The sequence below is a fragment of the Pelodiscus sinensis genome, chromosome 3 (genome assembly GCF_049634645.1).
Source record: "Pelodiscus sinensis isolate JC-2024 chromosome 3, ASM4963464v1, whole genome shotgun sequence".
NCBI classification, from domain to species: domain Eukaryota; kingdom Metazoa; phylum Chordata; order Testudines; family Trionychidae; genus Pelodiscus; species Pelodiscus sinensis.
The window spans coordinates 175536842-175558091 of record NC_134713.1 but is presented as its reverse complement, the minus strand read 5'-3'; the positions used below and the strand labels follow the sequence as shown (position 1 = coordinate 175558091).

General features: G+C 41.6%; 1 protein-coding gene across 5 annotated transcripts in view; it reads right to left on the bottom strand.

The window, feature by feature from the left end:
• SPTBN1 (spectrin beta, non-erythrocytic 1) overlaps positions 1-21250 on the bottom strand; it is a 212713-nt gene that overhangs the window by 24621 nt on the left and 166842 nt on the right. For all 5 annotated transcript variants that reach the window (XM_075925482.1, XM_075925484.1, XM_006122116.3 and 2 more), the window contains 9 exons: positions 15483-15573; positions 10350-10496; positions 8018-8281; positions 6745-6969; positions 6459-6548; positions 5864-6142; positions 3992-4122; positions 1660-1864; positions 916-1290 (listed from right to left, as the gene is read on the bottom strand). In XM_075925482.1, coding sequence (XP_075781597.1) covers positions 916-1290; positions 1660-1864; positions 3992-4122; positions 5864-6142; positions 6459-6548; positions 6745-6969; positions 8018-8281; positions 10350-10496; positions 15483-15573 — 1807 coding nt within the window. The remainder of the gene's footprint in view (positions 1-915; positions 1291-1659; positions 1865-3991; positions 4123-5863; positions 6143-6458; positions 6549-6744; positions 6970-8017; positions 8282-10349; positions 10497-15482; positions 15574-21250) is intronic.

The following is a 21250-nucleotide window of genomic DNA, read 5'->3' as shown; positions in this document are numbered from 1 at the left end:
AGTCCCTTTTGAGCAAACCTTTTGCACAAAAGGGCCAGTGTAGACAGCTCAGATTTTTTTTCCGCAAAAAAGCACCGATCGCGAAAATGGCCATCGGGGCTTTTTTTGCAGAAAAGTGCGTCTAGTTTGGCACGGATGCTTTTCTGCAAAAAGTGCTTTTGCAGAAAAGTGTCCGTGCCAATCTAGATGCTCTGTTCCAAAAATGCTTTTAACGGAAAACTTTTCCGTTAAAAACATTTCCGGAAAATCATGCCAATCTAGACGCAGCCATTGTGTTAAGAGTATTGATGCACAAAAAACTTGTTAGATTTAATACCAGATTAATACCTCACTGGAATTGCTTAAAAATAGGTGCTCTCTTTAATGTGAGTTAATTTTTTTTCTTTCTAATTTATTTTCCAACTGCATAAACTAGACATGGAAAGCTGGCACCACAATAGATGCCTATCTGAAAGAGGTTCTCTGGGAAGTCAAATTGAGCTACCTACCAATCCAACCATTCTTCCTTTAATGTATGGTTTTATATTAGTGTGCAGCACGGTATTAATGGGAAATGTATAGCTAATGCCTTCAGCTAGGGTTGACAATCTTATCTACATTGCCTCTCACCATAAGCAATATAAAAGCCCTTTATGATTTCTTTTCTAATCAAGGGCAGCAGATGACAAATTTTCGGCAAAAAAAATTATCTGTACAGTGTATATATAGAAGACTGTGGCCTGCTACATTGATTTCTATGTTAGATACTCAGAAGGCTACACAATGGAGAAGCCAAATTACAAATGCAAGTAGTAAAAGAAGCCATTTAAAGAGCAACCCACACTCCTGTCTCAGCCACGTGGTGGCAGATGTTTGACATCATCCCAGATTCCTAAATTCAGACACACTCTGAGAAGTTGCTTGCGTAATACTCACCTGGGTGCCCAAAGCCTGAATATCATGTTCAAATGTTGTGTGCATCCTCTGTAGTGTTTCCACTGTATTCTGGTCTCTACCCAGTTCCTCAGGCAGTTTCTTGTGTTTATCTTGAATACGTCCAAAGATCTCCTTGGCATCATGGTAAAATTTGTGCAGTTCGTAAGAGGCTGCTAAAATCTGTGTTCTTGTGTCAATGAGCTCCAAGAGATCAGCCCACGCCTCATTGAGACCATCCTTCCATTCTGCAATGGTAGCTGCATCAGAATGTCCAGAATTGATGAGCTCATCTGCCATGTGGTTGACAGTATCAACGCGCTCCTGCCCAATGTTTCCAGTGTCACGGGCAAATTCGCGGAATCGCTCTTGTAGCATCTGAAATGTGAGCAAACACCTGTGAGGCAGCAGTGCCAAAGCTATTTTATTTTTTTAGCCACGTATTTCATTTGGGATTACCGATATAGTGCACATGTGATGAGGAACACATGACTATTTGAAATAAATTGTCTAAGATCATCAGGAATATTATACTGGCAATATAATTTACAAGCAGGAATCTGAAGTAGTTTATTATTACTGTAGGAATGCCAGAGTGCATCACTTACGTTGTAGTAAAGATGCAACCGCCTCAAAACTACAATCCATATCAAATAAGCAAAACCTGTTATTGATTTATATTACCCAGCTAGTGCATACAACTCCCAGAAGAAAAAAAAATTAGATGTATCTTCAGCCATAACTTACTGTAACATGTTCATAATCCTGTCCCAGCTCGTGAGATCCTGCCACCACCTCCCTCTCAGCAATCCACTGCTCCAAGTCATCCACTTCACGGTTCAGCTGGAATAGCCTGTGTCTCTCATCTAGTTTGCCCCTCCTCTCTTCAGCTAGATCCTTCAGGCCTGCATACAGCTTATCCACCTTGGACTGGCGCATACTAATGCGCTCGCTGAAAAAAAATCCCCAAGAAGAGCAGAGTCACTACTGATTAAGACAAACAAATATACATCCCTCCATCAAGGGACCAAAAAACTTAAGAGGAAAAATTACTGTTAAGATATTTAGCCCACAGAACATGTATCTCTGAAGTGACTAAAACTTAGTCTGTATAAATTCAGACCAGATCCTTAGTTGGCGCAGCTCCATTAAAGTCAATGGAGTGATGCCAATTAAACCAATCCAGGACCGGATCCACCATGCAAATATAGACCACATTCACAGACCGTAGAAAATGTATATATGAACAAAGATCTCAATCTGCTGAGGTTAAGCGTGCACAATGGACTTGTCCCAGGACTGAGAGAAAGGACCTGGGCTGCTACTCCCTTAGTTCTGGCAGTCAGAATTTCCTTCAGGGCTGAAAATTCATGGTTAACAACACTAACAGATTTCTTCAAGTCTAAGGCTCCATAATCAAAAGGAAAGTCATACCATTTCCATTTACCAGATCTCTTGTATTTATTTCCTATGAGCTGCATAACCCCTTTCAAAATTGCCCCTCTGCCACATGTACACGTTACTGCAATATTCAATCAGTTGAGCCATAAGGGCTCTAAACTGACAGCTAGTGAATGTTTGAGTTATGCAGCACACGCCCTTACAACAGAGATGGATACTGTCACCTGCAGGACTCCCAGCTCCAGCCAAACTATGGGTAGGTTAAATAAATTTGTCTTATAGCCAACATATTGGCTATGGAGAATTCTAATAAAGGGCATTCAACTATTTGGAGCCATCTTTGGACCAGCCAAACAATTCCCTATTTCCTTCATTCTGTGGGTCACATTTCTTCAGGTATTAACCTTCTGTCTTTATGAAGACTTCCCTCCCTCTCAGGCTGTGTCCAGACTCAGGGGTTTTTTCGGGAAAAGTAGCCTTTTTCCGAAAAAACTTCACCTGCGTCTAGACTGCAGCCGCGTTCTTTGGAAATTAAATCGAAAGAACGCGGCTTTTCTTTCGACGGCGGTAAACCTCATTTCACGAGGAAGAACGCCTTCTTTCGAAAGTGCTTCTTTCGAAAGAAGGCGTTCTTGAATGTAAATAGGGCTTCTTCGAAAGAGAGCATCCAGACTCACTGGGTGCTTTCTTTCGAAAAAGCGGCTTGCTCTTTCGAAAGTTCCGCGTGCAGTCTAGACGCTCTCTTTCGAAAGAGGCTCTTTTGAAAGTATCTTTCGAAAGAGCCTCTTTCGAAAGAGGCTTGCAGTCTAGACATAGCCCCAGAGACAGGCCAAATGTGGAAGAGTTGGAAATCTCTTGTACCACAAGGCCTATTACAAAGTACAAGACACCAGAATATCCTAATATAGCTTTATGAGCATGGTGCTTTTTCATGTGTGTTAAGAGTGAAAAGCTGGAAGGATAAGCATAGATACACTGCACAGCGAATCAACATGGGAAATGTAAGTGTGTATTTGTATAAGCAAGCCACGCCCTAGAGTGAGTGGCTCTAGCTATGGAGAGGGGATGGCTAATACAGACAAGAGATGCATAGATTCTGCACAAGCCTTAACATTCTCCAGAGACAAGTGTCTGTCTTCCCTAGAAAGTAAAGCTGCCTTTCTTCACCAGAAACCTTAGAGGGGGTGGTAGCACTTCCATCAGGGGGCACTTCCCTTGACATGCAAAAGTGAAGGGGCTTGGGTGAATCTGGGAGGAAAGAAAGAGTATCTGGACACTCCTCCCCTATCAGTGCAGTATAACTGGATTCCTTTTTTCCACAGGAATGCACATGGAAGTGTGGTGGTTAATGTACCAGCCTATGCAACATTGCCCAACATGCGCAGTAGTAGTCGGTAATCAGTGGTTGTGTACACTGATCCTGATCAGAATAGCAGCAAACTATGCCTTGCAACCTGGTGCACTGGTTCTCCCTGTGAAATTCCACCCTGCCAAGCATGTACCAAGAGATACCTCTCCTGTTGTCTGGCTAGGACAGAACTACAACCCATTGTGGACATTTTCTGGAGTTACTTACAATTTGCCTTACTCTTGGTCTGTCATGGCACATAAACGAAGGATGTAACTGTCAAAGGCAGTTTAAAAAAAAAAAAAAAATCAGCTGAAAGGAAATACTAACCTTTCCGGGTGATTGTCTGCCACCAAAGTTCTGCTTGTCTTGGAAAGCTGGTGCACTGTCTCAGCATAGTCTTCTACTGCCTGTTCCAAAATCTGGTGTTTCTTCAGCATGGACACCGCACTCTGTTCATCCTGCAGCAGGGAAAGAACAGTAGAGTCAGGTCCTCCCCTTCAAAGAAATACTCCACACTGGGAAGCTCTCCAGGTTGAGTGGAGTGAAATATGAGCAATCAACGTGGCAGCCATGTAAGAGATTTACAAAGGGTTGCTCAAGTGCAACCCGAAGAAAAGTTGTTCTGACTATGAAATATAAATATTAGTGAAATCTATGGAAAAGGCTGTCCATGCACAGTGACAAAACAAGTGAAAGAATGAATACAATAACCCCTCTGGGATCCAGAGTAAGATTAAATTGTTGTGGATCTAGCGTGTTGAATTTCCTTGACTGTAAGGAGCTTTGTCCTTTTTAGAACACTAATGATATGCAGGGCCCAGAACAGAAAAGACTTTCGACATATTACACCCTCTGTCAAAAATAGGAAATTCTAAGGATCCTGGAAAAAAGACTCCCCAAAAATGCCTGGAGTACTTTTAATCAAAAAACTTGCAATATGCCTATTCCAGAAGTTTACTATCCTATAGCTGACAAGCTTGTCTTAATATCTAAATCTCTTTTTCTGCAGATTCAGCCCATGACTTCTTGGCTTAACTTCAGTTGCTCTCCATGTTCACTGATCACCAACCTCTTTACAATAGCTCTTAACATATATGAAAACTTACCAGTTTTCTTTTCTCAAGACTAAACATGCCCAGGTTTTTAAAATCTTTCCTCATAGGTCAGATTTTCTAAAAATTATAGCATTTTCATTGCTCTTCTCTGGACTCTCCCCAATTTACCCACGTTTCTTGAAGTGCGGCACCCAGAACTGGACACTATTATCTCCTATAGCTGACATCCATCATTCTAGTTAATATACCCCTAGCTCTGATACTAGACTTTTCCACAACCGCATAATCCCGTTGACTCATTCCGTCTAAGATCTACTGTAGAAGCAATGTTCCCTCCAGTTTTTCCATGTACGTGCAGAATATATTTTGTTAGATGCACTGAGACACGTGTTGATGTGCACAACCAATAGATACACAAGCTGCCAGCTGTGGGTGCTCTGCTAATCAGCTGGACAGCATGTGAATCTCTCAAGTGGTCATCCAAGTGCACAGCTTACCAGGGAACAATGTCTTACTGATTGTAATCCCAGATCCTTTTCAGCAATATTACGCTAGCCAGTCATTCCCTATTTTTTAGTTGGGCACTTGATTTTTCCTTCCTAAGTGAAGGATTTTGCACTTGTCTATACTGAATTTCATCTTGTTGATTTCAGACCAGTTCTCCAATTGTCAAGTTCATTTTGAATTCTAATCCTGGTCTCCCAAGTGCTTGCAATCCCTTCCAACTTGGTGCCACTGTAAGTTTTAGAAGCATACTCTCCACTCCATTGTCGAAGCTGTTAATGAAAATATTGAATAGTAATGGACCCAAGACAGACCCCTATGAGATCTTCCCGGTTTGACAGCAAACCATTGTTGACCACTTATGCAGCCACTTTATAATAATTTCATTTAGACTATGTCAAAAGCCTGTCTAAAAATCAAGATGCTGCATGTCTACAGCTTCTCCCCTCTTTCCCATCCACTAGGCTAGTAACCTTGTCAAAGAAAGAACTCGGGCTGGTTTGGCGTGATACATTCTTGACAAATCCATGTTGGCTATTTCTTATTATCCTCTAGGTAATTAGAGTTTGTTTGTTTGTTGAACTATGTCACCTTCTACTCTAATAGTAAAAACCAAACCTGTTTCACTGAAGCTATTCACCTTGGCTTTCTCTTCTGACATCATATACAGTTCCTGCTCGCTCATCCATGCCTCAGCCTCTGCAGCATCAAAGTAGTACTGCTGTGCTTTGTGAGACTCTTCCAGGCGCTTATGGCGTTTCTCCGTCTCCTCAATTAGGAGACTCCACAGCTGTTGCAAGTCTGCAAGTCTCTGCTGAAGTGCTTCAGCATTAAGGCTGCTCTCCGTAATGACGTTTTGGCTCCTCTCAAAAATATCATCGATACGAGGCTGGTGTCCTTGGATTTCCTTCTGAAGTGTCTACATGGGAAAGCAACACATTAATTAGAAATAGTAGCTGAACAAATTCTTGCAAAAGGAGGATCCCAGGCAGGGGTGCTGCCTAAGGTAGACGGGTAGCAGGCACAGTGTGGACAAACTATGGCTGCCCCCTGCATGAGTACACTGCAGGAAAAGGCTCCCTGAGTTCTCAGTCTCCAGTGCATGTGCACTACAGCATCCATAATTTAGCCCTAAGCTTTTACTGCAAACACACTCAATCCAAGTAGAGCCTCAAACATTTTCCCCAGAAGATACGTGGCACTATTAATGAACAGTTCTAACAGCAGCTATTTACCTGATTTTTCTTTATTAGTAGTTGTACTGTCTGGAGGTTATGCCCATGATCAACAGATGTTGCTATAGGCATCCTCTCTCCAACCCACAGCTGAAAGAGAAATTACAAAAAAAAAAAAAAAACAACCATGAAACATAGCAATCCATGATATTGATAGAAGAGCCCAAGGCTGAGAATGATGCCTTGGGGAACATAATATTTCACTAGCACGTTAAACCATTAATTCAGATAAGTGCCCTTGATAGGGCTGAACATTTTCAGCACCTGGACAATGATTTGTACTCACAATTTCATCCTCCACATCCCGGTTGAACTGGTGGACCTCTTTGGAGGCCAGCAGATTTGTCTTCCTTTCAGTCAAAGGTTCCAGTAGCTCCAAAAATTTCTTCTGTACTATAAGGCGTTTCCCATCTACCTCATCAGGACTCTTGCCCTCCTGACTTAATGCCTGGGCCTGGCTTTGCAATTCCTCTATCTCCTTCTTACGAACATCCATTTGGTTCTCAAGCATCTAAGTGGGGGGAAGTGCCAAGAGAACTTGAAAAAACTGGGCACTCATATATATGCAGTTTGTAAGATTAAAAAAAATATCATTAGCATCATAAATCCTGGGAAAGAAGAAAGGATGAATTACAGTAACTAGGAATTCACCATATTAATAATGATGCTGGCAAGTTCTGAGGCTACAGGACAGGAAGTAGACTGGAGTCATTTCTTGGGAGGCAGTACCAGTACATTTCTCCTGTTTTGACCCAGGGAAAGAGGTGCACGGAAGTAGATTCACTGCTGAATTGCTGGACTCAGCATCACTGAAGACAAGGGAATTGTGCCTGCTTCCAGCAGTGCATCTGCTTCCCAGTTCTTGCTGTTTTACTAGTTGCTCACAACTTAACTACTCCAAAACTGTTTAATGCAACAGCAGATGCAGCATCACTTCAGCCACTGCTGTAATTTCTGGGAATCAGGGAGCCACTCACTAGTGGGCTGTGGAGGGCAGTCAATCACTGAAGGATCCCCCAAAGAAGGAAATCATCAACAGGAGAGGAAAAACTAGGGAGGAAGAGGACAGCTTGCACTGAGACCATGTCTACACAACAGCCAAAGATCAGCTTAAGGTATGCAGTTCCAGCTACATTAAAAAAAAAAAAAAAAATGTAGCTGGCGTTGATGAACCTTAAGCTGAGCATCAGTGCCATCTTCACAGCGAAAGGTCAACAGGAGGAACCCTCCCGTTGACTTCCCCTACTCCTCATGAGGAGTAGGAGTTCCTACGCCACTGGGGGCGCTCTCAGTGTCCCATTTAGCGGGTCTTTACTGGACGAGCTAAATCAAATGCTGGACAATCAACTGCTGCAGTGTTGATATTCTCCAAACTCTAGTTGTGGTCTGAATGATGAGAAGATAGGGTATTTAATGACTGCTGCTTTCCCTTAAAAGAAGGGACAAATTAAGTCTTAATCTAAACTGAAAGGATCCTTTATCTGTTCCTTTGTATACTTATATGCTTGCAAGTGCTCTTCTATCTACTCTATTCTAGACTCATGGCTCAGTTAGTTTACCTGTTGTTTTTTTAAGAGGATGTTGACACTGGTGAGATCTTTTCCATAGTCATCAGACTGTATCTGACATTCCAAGCTGTTCAGCCATTTATCCAAATCAGCACAACTCTGGGTGAAAAGCTCAGCCTTATTTGCATCAAAGAGTCGCTGAGCCTTGGTTTGGGTAGTAGATTCGAGCTCCTCCCACATTTGATGCAGACCTGTCAGCTTTTCTTTCACTACAGTTTCAGTCTCTGGTTTCTCTGCAACGAGCTGCATCCCTTCCTGAAAAGCACATAGGAAACAGTGACATGTTGTTAGGCAAGAGCACTAAAGGTCTGTTTATTAAATTAGTCTCTTCAGCAGATGTCAGGATTTCTTATTCTTTGGCGGCTTTACCTACACATTTCTATCAAAATTACACCTCAGTTGTTCTTTCCAGCTCCAGGGTCCCTCCACTTCCAAAAAGAGCAAAGTTCCTCTACACAAGGGGTGCGTCTATACTGTACCTCGAAATAAGCTATGCAATTTGAGCTACGCAAATTGTGGAGCTTATTTTGAGTTAATTTTGAAATTGCTTATTTAGAAATCTGGCGCTATCTACGCAGCCCTTATTTCAAAATAAACTGCTATTCCGAAATGTCCCTTACGCCTCATGGAATGAAGTTTACAGGGATATCAGATACCTTAGGTATCCCAAAATAGCGCTGCAATGTAGACGTAGCCAAAGTCTGGAAGAGTGGAAAGTGCTGGCTGCATATTTAGCTCTTCTCCTTCATTTACGCCCTTTTCATTTGAGGTTCTATGGGACGTGCTCATCCACAAACGTGTGGGACAAAGTGCAGCAACTTATTGCAAAACAAGCCTGCCATAACTTGTGCAGGATGTTCATGATACTGTGAAATACTTCCTATGGGGGAACTGGGAGACCAAGGGTAATGATGGCAGAAGGAATACAGTGCAGTATGGATGTGTTATCAAGATGCACAGAATGGGTGTTGTCAGGCAACTTTGTAGGGGCAAGGAGACTCTAACTATACCTCACCTCCCCAGGCTCCCTCCTAAATCACCAGCTTTAAGATGTTAAATGCCTACCCTCTCTTATATACTAGTTCTCCTTCCAATGAGAACAGCAGGTAGGGAAGCAGCCACCCTATAACTAAGGAAAACACCAGAGAATGCTTGGATTTAAAAAAAATATACTTCATTAGAAAAAATGTTCTCCAGTTTGAGAGACATATTGTCTATTTAAAAGTATGCTTATATCCCTAGAATTGGTAACTTCTCTCAAAACAGAACAAACATTGTAATGATGATCTCCATACATCACACTGCACATTTAATACAAAACAAATCCGATAAGAACACAATGTTCTGCAACTGTGTTTTAACATACAACTTTGGTGCAGGTATTTTATCCTTTGTTGCAATCTGGCTTTTAGGAGCAGAAGATGGAAACACACAAGCATTGCTAAAAAGGTACTGCTGTTGGTGAGAACCTTATTTCAGTTATCCCAATGAAAACTATCACTGTTTGCAAAGCACAGAAAAGCCACTAATGGGATACAGAGTGCCAAATGGGGAAGGAAACAAGCAATTATGCTAACTTACAGTGAACAAAAACCCACTGTCAAAGATAAAGATGAGAATTTCTTAATGTTCCAGCATGCCTTCTTTAAACAAGAAAGCAGAAAAAAAGAGTGCAGCACATTAAAGCCATTAAAATCACTTGATCTAGCTTGATGGAGATGTTAATTGTTTGTGAAACAGACTGAGCTTTAACATCCCACATTGGGCTTGTTTTCTGATTAGAACTGTGATTTTACACTAACAATAGTGACAGGCAGAATGACACCATAAGGTTATATCGTTATTTTCTTTCTATGATCTGCACAGTAACTGTGTACAGTTTATAAATCAGGTTCTGTACTTTCCAACCCTGGGATCTGAAAATCAACTTGTGTCTTCCTCCTTACATCATCACAAGACAGACAGATTTAGCCAATTAGACTGAACTGGCAGGCTGACTGGTTCATGAACTATAAAAACCTGGATATCTTATAACTGACAGAAAATATCAAATAGATTAGATTGAGGAGAACTAGAACAGAATGGACAGGATTAAACAGAGGATGAAAGAGACAAAGAAGGCTACATATAGATAAAACTGGACAGGCTTGCTTTTCACAACTCTACTTGGTCAGCATTGGTAAGTTGTTTGGTCTAACTGAACAGATGACTCAAAGACAATAAGGGTATCATCTGTTGATGAAAAGTCACATGCTCAGGCATTTCTCTGAAGACCACCATAATTTCAAAAGAGAGAAAGTCTATAAAATGTTTTTAAATTTACCTTTTCAATTTTCTCCAGCCATTCTTTGTTGCTTGCAAGTTCTGCCATAAACGCCTGGTGTTTTAGCCACTTACTGTGCAGATTCCTTGCTTCGTCATAAGACATATCCTGGGCTGTAAGCATCTTTTCATTGATCCAGAGTGACAGCTGAAAAAATAGAGAAAAGAACATGACTTTTTGAGACTTCTTAAAATTGTCTACAGCAAGAAATCAGAGATGGGTAGAAAATTTGAGGGTATTCAGAAGCAGGTTTTAGGCTGGCCCATTCCCAAAATCTGGGAGTTGTTTGAAGCCAGGATTCTGGCCTGAGGCCATCTCTATTCAATGTAAACATCCACAATATACAAATAACCAAACACATGTATTCTACATATATATGCCTACTCTAAAGCCAGAACTTGATAGACTACCTTTGATTCTAATGAGCTGTGGCTCTATCCCAATGCGCCTAATACTTGTAGCAGATCATAACTCTTCTGTCTTTCAGACTGTACTTGATTGAGACATGGGGAAACTGTGGCAGATACACAATTATATATACATATATAATAAAAAACATTGATCAAGCCCATCTTTGGCTATGCTGATTACCAAACAACCAAATATTGTACAACTCTTATCAGCTGGGCTTTAATTGGGCCCTTAACTAATTGGCCTGCTTGTCTTTTGGCAGTGTTAGAAACAAGACCAAACATTCAAAAGTTATGAATACTGAGCTCACCTAGCCCCTCCAGCGGGCATACTTGTGGTTCAGGAGTGGAAGTTCACCTTTGTGCTTATCTTAATAATGTGTTTGGCACTTCTATATTATGTTTGTTAGCACCATATAGACACCACACAGAGACAGACAGAAGTACAATTTCAGGGCAATGTATGAAAACTTGCATGGCTGCTCCTCTTTCTTGAATGTATATAGATTGCTCCATCCACAAAGATAAACAGAAGATGAATTCTGGCCCCTTCTAAACGTCCTTTACAGGAGAGCCTCACCATCTTCCTTGCCAGTTTACATCCCCCCTCCAAGTCCCTTTCATGAAGATTCAACATCTCAAGCATTTTAACATAGGGTATTAAAAGTGACCATCAAATATATTATTGACACTACTACAGATGACATTCCTCCATACAGCAATAAAGGGCCCAACCTTCTCTCCACTGAAGTCAACTACAAAGCTCCCCCTGAGTTCAATGGGATTGGAGTCTGGCACAAGTGTTCTAGTTATTAGTAACATTGACAGTATTTTTCCTCTATTTCTCTGTGGCAAACGTCTGACCCACATGCTACCAACACAGTCTTAATGATTCTTACACCCCTGACCTGCATTAGGATATCGTAATGTGGACTTTTCACCTATGTGGAATTCCACTGACTTCAATATGACTTTACACAACTGCGGAGATCTACATTAGTAAATCTGCATTGAATCAGAAATTTTATCCCTAGACCCATATCAAAGCCGCATTTTACAAAGAAGTTTTTGTGGGAACTTCACATTAGGTCTATGTCACTCATATATGAATATTTATACACAATTTATTTACATTGGTCTCAATTAGAGTTGTTCCTCTGCCTAATTTTCACTAGGTTCTTCAATACTCAAAAGCTATTTCTTTTATTTTTAAAATGCCATTTCCAAATATTCATTAAACTAATTCCTGTAATTCAAACAAAACCAACATTCCATACCCTTTCATATAAATCAGTTCACTACTACCTTTTGCTTTGATTTTCCTGGTATATCAACAATGAGAATTTTTATATCAAAATTGAAGGGGACAAGTATATTTTTAAAAATATCCTGTTTGACAATAGCAGAGGTAGACAAACAACAAAAACAATTCTTGCTGCTAGCACTTTAAACACACCCCCACCCACCCAGCCACCCCCACCCACCTCCCTTTCCTCTGTTGAGACCACTCAGATGTGAGCTTCAATGATACATGTAAAATAAATTATGAAGAACTACAGCACAGAACACTTGCAAAAACTTGTGGGAAGATGCAGTTTTAGAGCCACCACCCTAAAGGAAAACATGTCAACGAACCTAAGCTTTGTTACTAACAAGGCTACTTCTGCAATATGTACCACCCTACAGATAGGTTAGGGTAATGGAATAAACCAGTAAAATTTGCCAGAACACCACTTCTGAGTTTTTGGGTAACAGCCACGATTTACAAGTCAACAGTTTTAAAAGGGCATTAAAGAGTAAATCACTGTAAAAATCCTCATCTGATCTTTGTATTGAATCGAACTAAAAAACAAGGCTCATCTTAACACTGATATTACTGGTCTTGGGGGGGATTACAGTTCTAACAAGAATACTTGCAGGTAACATATGGACGCTGGAGGTTTAACAGTCAGAGTTCACATTAAGAAGTAAATTATAGTCATGCAATATACAGTTTAGTAATCTGGCCAATATACAGTACTCAAATTATTATGGGACAGCTACAACTCCACTACGCCATGGTAGGGGAGAGTCTTGCATTTTATCATGAAAGGAGTCAGGATCGCAGTCATGCTCAGCACTTTTGGAAGAGGATTCAGAGTCAGGTTGACTATTAATAAAGGTATAACTCAGGTGCCTAAATAACTCAGAGTTCCAGTCTTCACTCCTTAGTTATTTGGACCCAACTCTAAATTAGTGATTATACACATACATTTCCTGAGAAGAGAGAGGTGTATTACAGGTCTTGTAATTACCCTGCTTGCCTCCCGTTTGTCTGTTTTCTCTCCATGGTAATATTAACCCCATCTTGAAGTGCTTCACAGAGGAAGCTACTGTTATCTGTGCTTTACAGATGGGATAAACTGAGGCTTGTCAAAGTGAAGTGTCATACAGCCAGTGCCAGTCAGATTTCTGACTTCCGACTTCCAGTTCCCTGTCTACCTCTTCTGACATCACAAAGGAGCTCCAACAAGGATTTTTAGGCATCAGCATTAAGTTTGCCTTTGAAACCAGCAGAGATGAACAAGATGGTTCAGTGGCAGTTCATTTTCATAAATAATGTCTCGGAAGGGGGGGGGGGGAGTTGTATGTAGTCCAGCAAGGCTAAAACTGTGTCCCACTGAGATCAATGGGAGTTTTGTCATTGGCTTCAGTGAAACCGGGATTTGGTCCTTAATAGCAATGGGAGCTGGATACTAGACATATAGCTGATATATGTCTAGTCAAATGTTATGAGACACCGATAGCACGTGTGTCTCATAGAAGTTTCCACCATTGATCCTTAGGAAGCCAAAGCACCCTGGGAAATAAAATCATTTTGCTTACTCTTCCCAGACACTATAAATGTGCAAATTGCCAAAGCTTATCTGGAAGTGCAAGGTTCATAAACATCTGAAACGTATGAGCAAGCCTGCTGGCAGTGAATGAACAGATGGAACATGTCTAACGTGCAATCCAGGCAAAACCTTCTTTTACTCTGGCTAAAGAGAAATCAGATCAGAAAATGCTTTCTTAAGAACTTTCTTAGGTTATTGTTGGCAGTGATGGAATAGGATCCGTCTGTAAATGGGAGTGTGCATGGAAGATAAGGGATCAATTGGGGATACTGGGAGATAAAAGCAGAGGACTAGGGATCAGATCAGGTCTCCTAACCCATTCTTAGCCCCAATGTTGTGAACAATGTAAAGCAGCATCACTTCACAGAAGGCTTTGTAAGGCAGTGTATTTCAGGACGACACAAACCTCAGGAGCATGGGATATGGTGTGTAAAAGCTGAACTATTCCTGTACTGTGTTGACTTCTCTGACCCTGACAGACTCCATTCATTGAAGAAGGGTGTGCAAGGTGAGAGGGAGGAATAGCTCTGTCTCCTATCCATCCTTCAGGGATGGCTTGTGCTCTAGGGGAGCTCAGATGGAGTGGTCATTGCATTCCAGTGAGCACAGAACTTGCAACTGTACTTGGCTCCTTGCATCTTTTCATTACTCACGTTCTAATAGGCTGAATTCTAATGTAAAATCCAAATTCCTACTGGCCAGGAGTAGGTTTAGAATCTAAAGAGCACATTAACAGTCACACAAAGACCAGAGAACCAGCTGGATCTTTGTTATTAACAACACTCTGTGGGAGGGAGAACAAACTGCCAGTTCCAGCAGAATTTTTGCAAATGTGTAGTTTTTATTAATGGGGTAATACTATTTGAGCCAAATTCATGGCTATATAAAGCAAATGCCACTCCACTCTGGACTTGCATAAATGTAATTGCACTGCTTTTGATAAACATCATCTGCGCAGGTTATGAATGATATTTTATAGGTTTTTCCAATAGAATAACCAATTTTGTTATTGTACAATGCCATTTTAGTGGCTGTGTTCGGCATTATGTGTTTGAGTGGTATAGCTGACAAAACTGAAGTTTGAAAATTTAAAAAACACAGCTATTTATACTCAACCACCTCATTGATGGTCTCAAGTTTGCACAGTTAATTTTAATGTATATTGTCAGTGATTTATGAAATAACCTGATAATCACTAGACTAATTCCACGTTAAGAAAAAGATTATTTCCAACTTTAAATATTACCTGCAGTACAAATGGTACATATCTCACTATAGGAAATCTTAAAACATTTCTGTCCAGAATTGCTGAAATACTTTCCAATTATAATAAACAAACAATCAGCTAAAACACTTAATCTTAGCCAAAAGGCCAAGAAACTAATCACAGAAAAACTATCTATTGTATTCCTACTCTGCCCGTATTTGTTACCCATGTGGCTTGGCAGCTACAAGAGATTAGAAAAAAGAACAGAGGGTAAGCCATATTTCAGGACACACAATAGACAGGTGAAACAATTCTCAGTACAGAAACCCAGTGCTAATCCATTCCATATTGCATGACTAAACTTAACCACTGCTTCAAGGTTAGCAACTTTTTAACCTCTCTTTACCTTAATCTGATGGACAAGAACAGAGACTACGATGTAGCACCCCAATAACAGAACAGAAGGCATTACCCTCACTCTCAGGTGTCTGGATTGTCTTGATATATACCAACCAAATGTGCATTTAAGGCCTGATCCTGTGAAATTCTGAGAGACCTCAGCTCCCACTAAACACAAGTTGAGATACTCATTACACTGCAGGTTGAGGTCCTTACAGATTACAGTCAAGTGACAACATACCTCCTGGCAGTCCTGAAGAAACTTCTGAAGATCTCTGTTGTCTTTCAACCTCATCAGAAGCTCACTGGCTGCCTCACGATTCTTCCTATGTCTATTTAAAAAACAACAAATACGTACTTTTAAAGAAAACTAACATTTTATTTTTTGCAGCACGTATGTAATATCTGTTATGAATGTGTGTGTGCTAGCAGCCCCCCTTTATTGCCTTTCAAGACGTTATTAAGGCTTGTTACTGAATGTGCTTATTTAAATTTCCTAGTCATTTTTTGACCTGCTTTGGATTAGCGTTAACACACAAAGCCAAATTCTGAAGTCAGTCAGATTTTGAGTGTTGCTGAGTATAAAATTTGGCCCACTAGTTTTTAGATAACATGAATATTAAGTCTCTAACAAAATCATAAAAAAAAAAGCCTTGATTAAATCTCACATTACTTAATACAAAGCACATACTACATGCTCTAAGGATCGTTAATGCATCTTTCACTTTGAATCAGCACCATTAGACCTTTTGCTACTGAGCCATGCTGCAATGGTTTCTACAATCCACAAAATGTAATGGTTTAAGAAAAAAATTATGGTGGCCACACCTACATATTCTAGCAAATGGAAGCTTTATATCTTCAGAAACATTATTTACTTGAGAAAAAGGTTTAAGATCAAACTTGGTTTAGAAAAAAAGGAAGAACTTAATTTCTCCCTTATAACTGCATTTTCCCACAGGAGGATTGGGTTGACTTCCTCTGGGTTGGAATGGAGGCCTGAAAAAATTTGGTAGATGATCTGGCCATGAGTAAGTTTTTCATGGAAAGACCCTATTCTCAGTTACTCACAACTACTTATCTGCAAATGGCCCTATACATTTCTTAATTAATTCCCAAGGTATTTCAGACAAGATTTTGTTCTCATAGCACTTCAGTTGGGTTTCTTTTCTGAGACGTCTCTTTTGAGAGGGAAATGGGTTAAATGGGAATATCAATTTAATTTGACACGCAGAAGTTGAGAGAAGAGTTCCCACTTTGTTATGTATAGTGTAGGATTCATTAATGTTTTACTGTATAAGCTGCTAGGGTGACAAGACAGGCACACATTTTTAAGTCAAAACAAAAAGGAAGAAATGAGGAAATGAATTCACAGGGTGATCCTATTAGATAAAAGTTATTGCCAAGAGTGAAATAAATTTTAAACATTAAACAGAACTTACAAGGAACTAACTTGAATTGAGTTAAATGTGAAAAGCTCTCAAGGCAGGAGATTCTAGCGTTAAACAAAACAAGAGAGTGACAGAGCCACTAACATCAAAGACTTTCCCTGAAAAAGACCATCTGAATATCAAGCGAATGATGATATAATTATTTTCTCATCATCATAAGCAGCTCAGGAGATCTGTTACTAGTTTAAATCCCAAAGGTCACTCGATAGTCTAAGATTATCTCGAGTGAGAAGAAAGGATTAGGATCTTCTGCAACTTCACTTAAAGAAAAAAAAAAAGAGAGCAGGACAAACCAGTGTTAGTCTCAGATTAAACAGTGAATGGAAGACTAATTCAGAGAAAGATAAATTAATTCTGTAAGTAGTGACTATCCAATGGATAGGAGATATGGAATGGTTTAGAAGATCTTGGTTACTTAAAAAAAACCCTCAAGGATGGATTCTCATTGCATAGGGGTCTCATTTCTGCAATGACATCAAATGCCTGAAAGTGAAAAGGTGCTGAGTACGAGTCACATGGGTGGTCATGGCTAGTGGTTGGAGCAGGAGTCAGAGGACAGATGTTAGAGCCAAGGGTCAGACCCAAAGTCAGGAACTGAAGCAGAGGGTAAGAACTGGGTCACCAGGAGCAAGGCAAGGCAAGGCACAGCACTGGGGTCAAGACTAGAACAAAGGAGGAGAAAGGCTAAGAACAAGCAGGAGCTATTGCATCCATGCACAAGTGTTTCAGGCAACTTTTGGGCTTACAATCCCATGTTCTGGCTCTTCTAAAGAGGCAGTGTAGCCTACTACAGGCCAGCTGCAATTATCAGATTGCCTGAAAATTGGCGCAACTGCAGTAACTCCTAATGCAAGTATCCTCAATTCCTACAGAATTAAGGGTGCTCGGTCCCTTTCAAGATGCACTCAACACTTTCCTATGTGTGGCTCTTAAAAAGGGGGAGGTGTCACAACTTTATTAGCTAAGATTCCATAGATACATTAAAAGCTGATGCTCTATTATCTCTTTGTGCTCTAGTTTATAGTCTTGGGGGGGGGGGGGAAATCTAGATAAAGAGCCAATTCCTCTCATTTATACCAGTGTGATCCAACTGAAGGAAGACAGTGTTGGCAAGGTGAAACTGGGAAAACAGTTGGGTCCAAATAACTAAGGAGTGAAGGCTGGAACTCTGAGTTTAGGGTAGGCGCCAAGTTATACCTTTATCAATAGTCAATTCTGACTCTGAATCCTCTTCCAAAAGTGCTGAGCATGACTGCGATCCTGACTCCTTTCATGATAAAATGCAAGACTCTCGCCTACCATGGCGTAGCGGAGTTGTAGCAGTCCCATAATAATTTAGGAGTACTGTATATTGGCCAGATTACTAAACTGTATATTGCATGAATATAATGGGCTAACTTAATAGACGTCTGACTGAAAAAATAAATAGGAGGGAGAAAGAATGGCTTGAGGCAAGCCGCTCTTGACAAATACTTGAGAGCTCTTAAGGGACAGTGCTATAACCACGGGTTTGAGAATAATGGCTCAATCTCCTGCTGAGCCTTTAGGACTGGTTTAGTCAGACAGACCAAAGCCTGGAACTAGAGAATAAAAATAAAGCAGATCATTAAAAGGGACCCTCTGTCAAGAGAGGAGGGTAGCTGTTCAAGGGAACCAGAGTGAGACAGGACAGATGGAGATGTCCCCCCATGCTTAGATCACCATCACAGGATATTAGGTAAGATAGATGTGTGTGTGTTTTTATTTTCAAAATATTTTACCTCAAAAAGCTTTGTTCCGGCTGTTAAAAAAACGAAACCAAAAAACAATACTTTGTTTTAGGAAGTTTCTGTGGTCACAGTGTGCCACTGGTCAGACACATGAAGGGAAGAACCAAAAGTGCCTGAGCTCAGTTACCTGAAGGTGAGAATTGTTGATACATGGTACTGTAAACCCCCAGGCCCTAAGAGAGGGAAAAATCTGACATTTTATGATAAAATAGGCCTCATGCATTTACCTGCTGGGCTGCACTTAAGAGACCTCCCTGGTCCAGCACCCTTAGGACCTGACTGGTCCCAAATGAGGGAGTTTCTTGGACCATGGGAGGTCAATATTGCCCCTCTGTTGATGAACTCCAGGCTCTCCTAGAGAGTCTGTAAGCAGACCCCGGAGGATTCCTCTCCCAGACGCAGTGCGCTCCTGTCGCCAGGTTCCTGGCTCCGGGGCCACTCCCACACTGCCTCAGGCTGCCTGGGGCTGCTACTGCCCCAGGGCTGCCAGGCCACTGGCCCCCCACTGCCTGAGGCCAGCTCCAGCTGTCAGGCTCCTGGCTTTGTTCCCTGCGCCTAGGGCATTCTGGTCCAGCAACATCTGTGGTCTTGCCAGACCACGGATGTTAGACCAGAGACTCCAGGATCAGAGAGGTTCAACCTGTAGCCCTGTAACCAGAACATGTGGTTTTCTAGTCATGTTAATGCTGCTTCTAAGAACAAGAACAATCAAAATCTACTGCCTCCATGAGGGTCAAGCCAATATAGGTTTGCTACTCAGAGTGTTAAATGCTCTTATTAACAGGCTAAATCATTTTCTGAAGAGGATTCAACATTTACACATTTAAAAAAATGGAAGGCTGAAGAAACTCTTTTTAAAAACTCTTGCATATATGCTCAATAAATGTGTTCATAAATATGTTCATATTTATTACTTTTATTGCAATAGTACAGAGATATCCCATCAAAATGCCCCCCTCCTCTCCTGGTATCAGGTAATGATCCCAAGAGCTTAGTTTCTTTTTTGTAGGGAAATGCTGAAGGGTGTGAAATAGGAATGGTGGAGATGTTATCATGTATCTGAATGAAATTACCCAGGAGTGTGTTAAAAGGTTGCTACTTGTTCTATACGTAGGCACCTAAGAACTCTAATGAGTCAGAAAAATGGATAAACAAAGTCACAGTAGTTCAACTGTCAACGTGTGGGTTTCAGAGAACCCGAGCAGGAATAGAAACTGAAACATCATTAAAGCAAGTCTGTTGAACAGATGTGGAAGTAACTGCCTGCTAAGAGATATGCTCTGACATTCCTGTTTGTATCAGTAAAGCTTATGCTGTTCAATGTCTCTCTCATGGGAGGTGCAACTCTTCCACTGACAAGAGTAAAAAAAAAAACTCTTCTCTTCCCTGACAACTTCTTCCAAGATTGTTGTTACTTAGCCACTTTGCCTGTAGGATTTTCATGACTGTAAAACCTTAGCAAAAAACAGTTCTATTGTGGCATGCTGGTGTTTTAAAACTACAACTTATTTTCAGAAATAAGAGGGTCATTAGCTACTTAACCAGATTAGATGAGGCCCTATCTCCTTCCAACAGAAAATAGCCAAAGTCAAAAGTTATTTTACTACAAAGAACTCATCATCTTATTCTTGCCAATTATTAAGCAACATCATGGATTTGAACTTCGTTTAGGTCCATTGTTGTACAACACGGAGCCTGATTGGGAGATAAACCAAGAGGCATTCTTTAAACCCATTCTCAACACCCAAAACTTATACTTTGTTCATGGAGGCTTATTACCTCTAAAAACTTAACTGCAATTGCACACATTTCCTGAATAGTAACATTGGGTGGTTTTTGCAGGCTCGGTGGGTAGCCGTGTTAGTTTGTAACTTTAAGAAACAACAAGTACAGGCAGTCCCCGAGTTACACGGATCCGACTTATCCGACTGGTCCCGCCGCCCGCCTCCTCCGGGGAGAGAAAAGCTGCTCCCCGTCTCCCTGGTCTGCTGGGGAAGCCAGCAGACCAGGGAGACGGGGAGCAAAGCCACGGAGGACCCGGGCCGGACCGCGGCGCTGATCTGGAAGTGCCGCAGTCCGGCCCGGGTCCTCTGCCGCTTTGCTCCGCATCTCCCTGGTCTGCTGGGGGGGGGGGGGGAACGCAGCTAGTGCCCCCCACCCCCCCCCAGCAGACCAGGGAGACGTGGAGCAAAGCCCGGGGCCTGTGGTAGAGCAGGTCGAGCGTTGCCGGTTGGTCCCGCAACACCGCTCCTTGGCGCTACTGGACCAACCTGGCAGCACCCCAGCTGCTCTGCCCCAGGAGTCCTGATTCAGCCGCTGCTGATCAGTTTCAGCAGCAGCTGAATCAGGACGCCTGGGGCAGAGCAGCTGGGGTGCTGCTGGGTTGGTCCAGTAGCGCCGAAGAGCGGCCGCGCTACTGGACCAACCCAGCAGCACCCAAGCTGCTCTGCCCCAGGCGTCCCCAAGTCAGCCGCTGCTGAAACTGACCAGCGGCTGACTACAGGAAGCCCGAGGCAGAGTTGCTCTGCCCCGGGCTTCCTGGAATCAGCTGCTGATCAGTTTCAGCAGTAGCTGACTTGGGGACGCCTGGGGTTCTTAAGTTGAATTTGTATGTAAGTCGGAACTGGTGTCCAGATTCAGCTGCTGTTGAAACTGATCAGTTTCATCAGCGGCTGAATCTGGATGCCAGTTCCGACTTACATACAGATTCAACTTAAGAACAAACCTACAGTCCCTATCTTGTACGTAACCCGGGGACTGCCTGTAGTCCTGTAGCATCTTAGAGATGA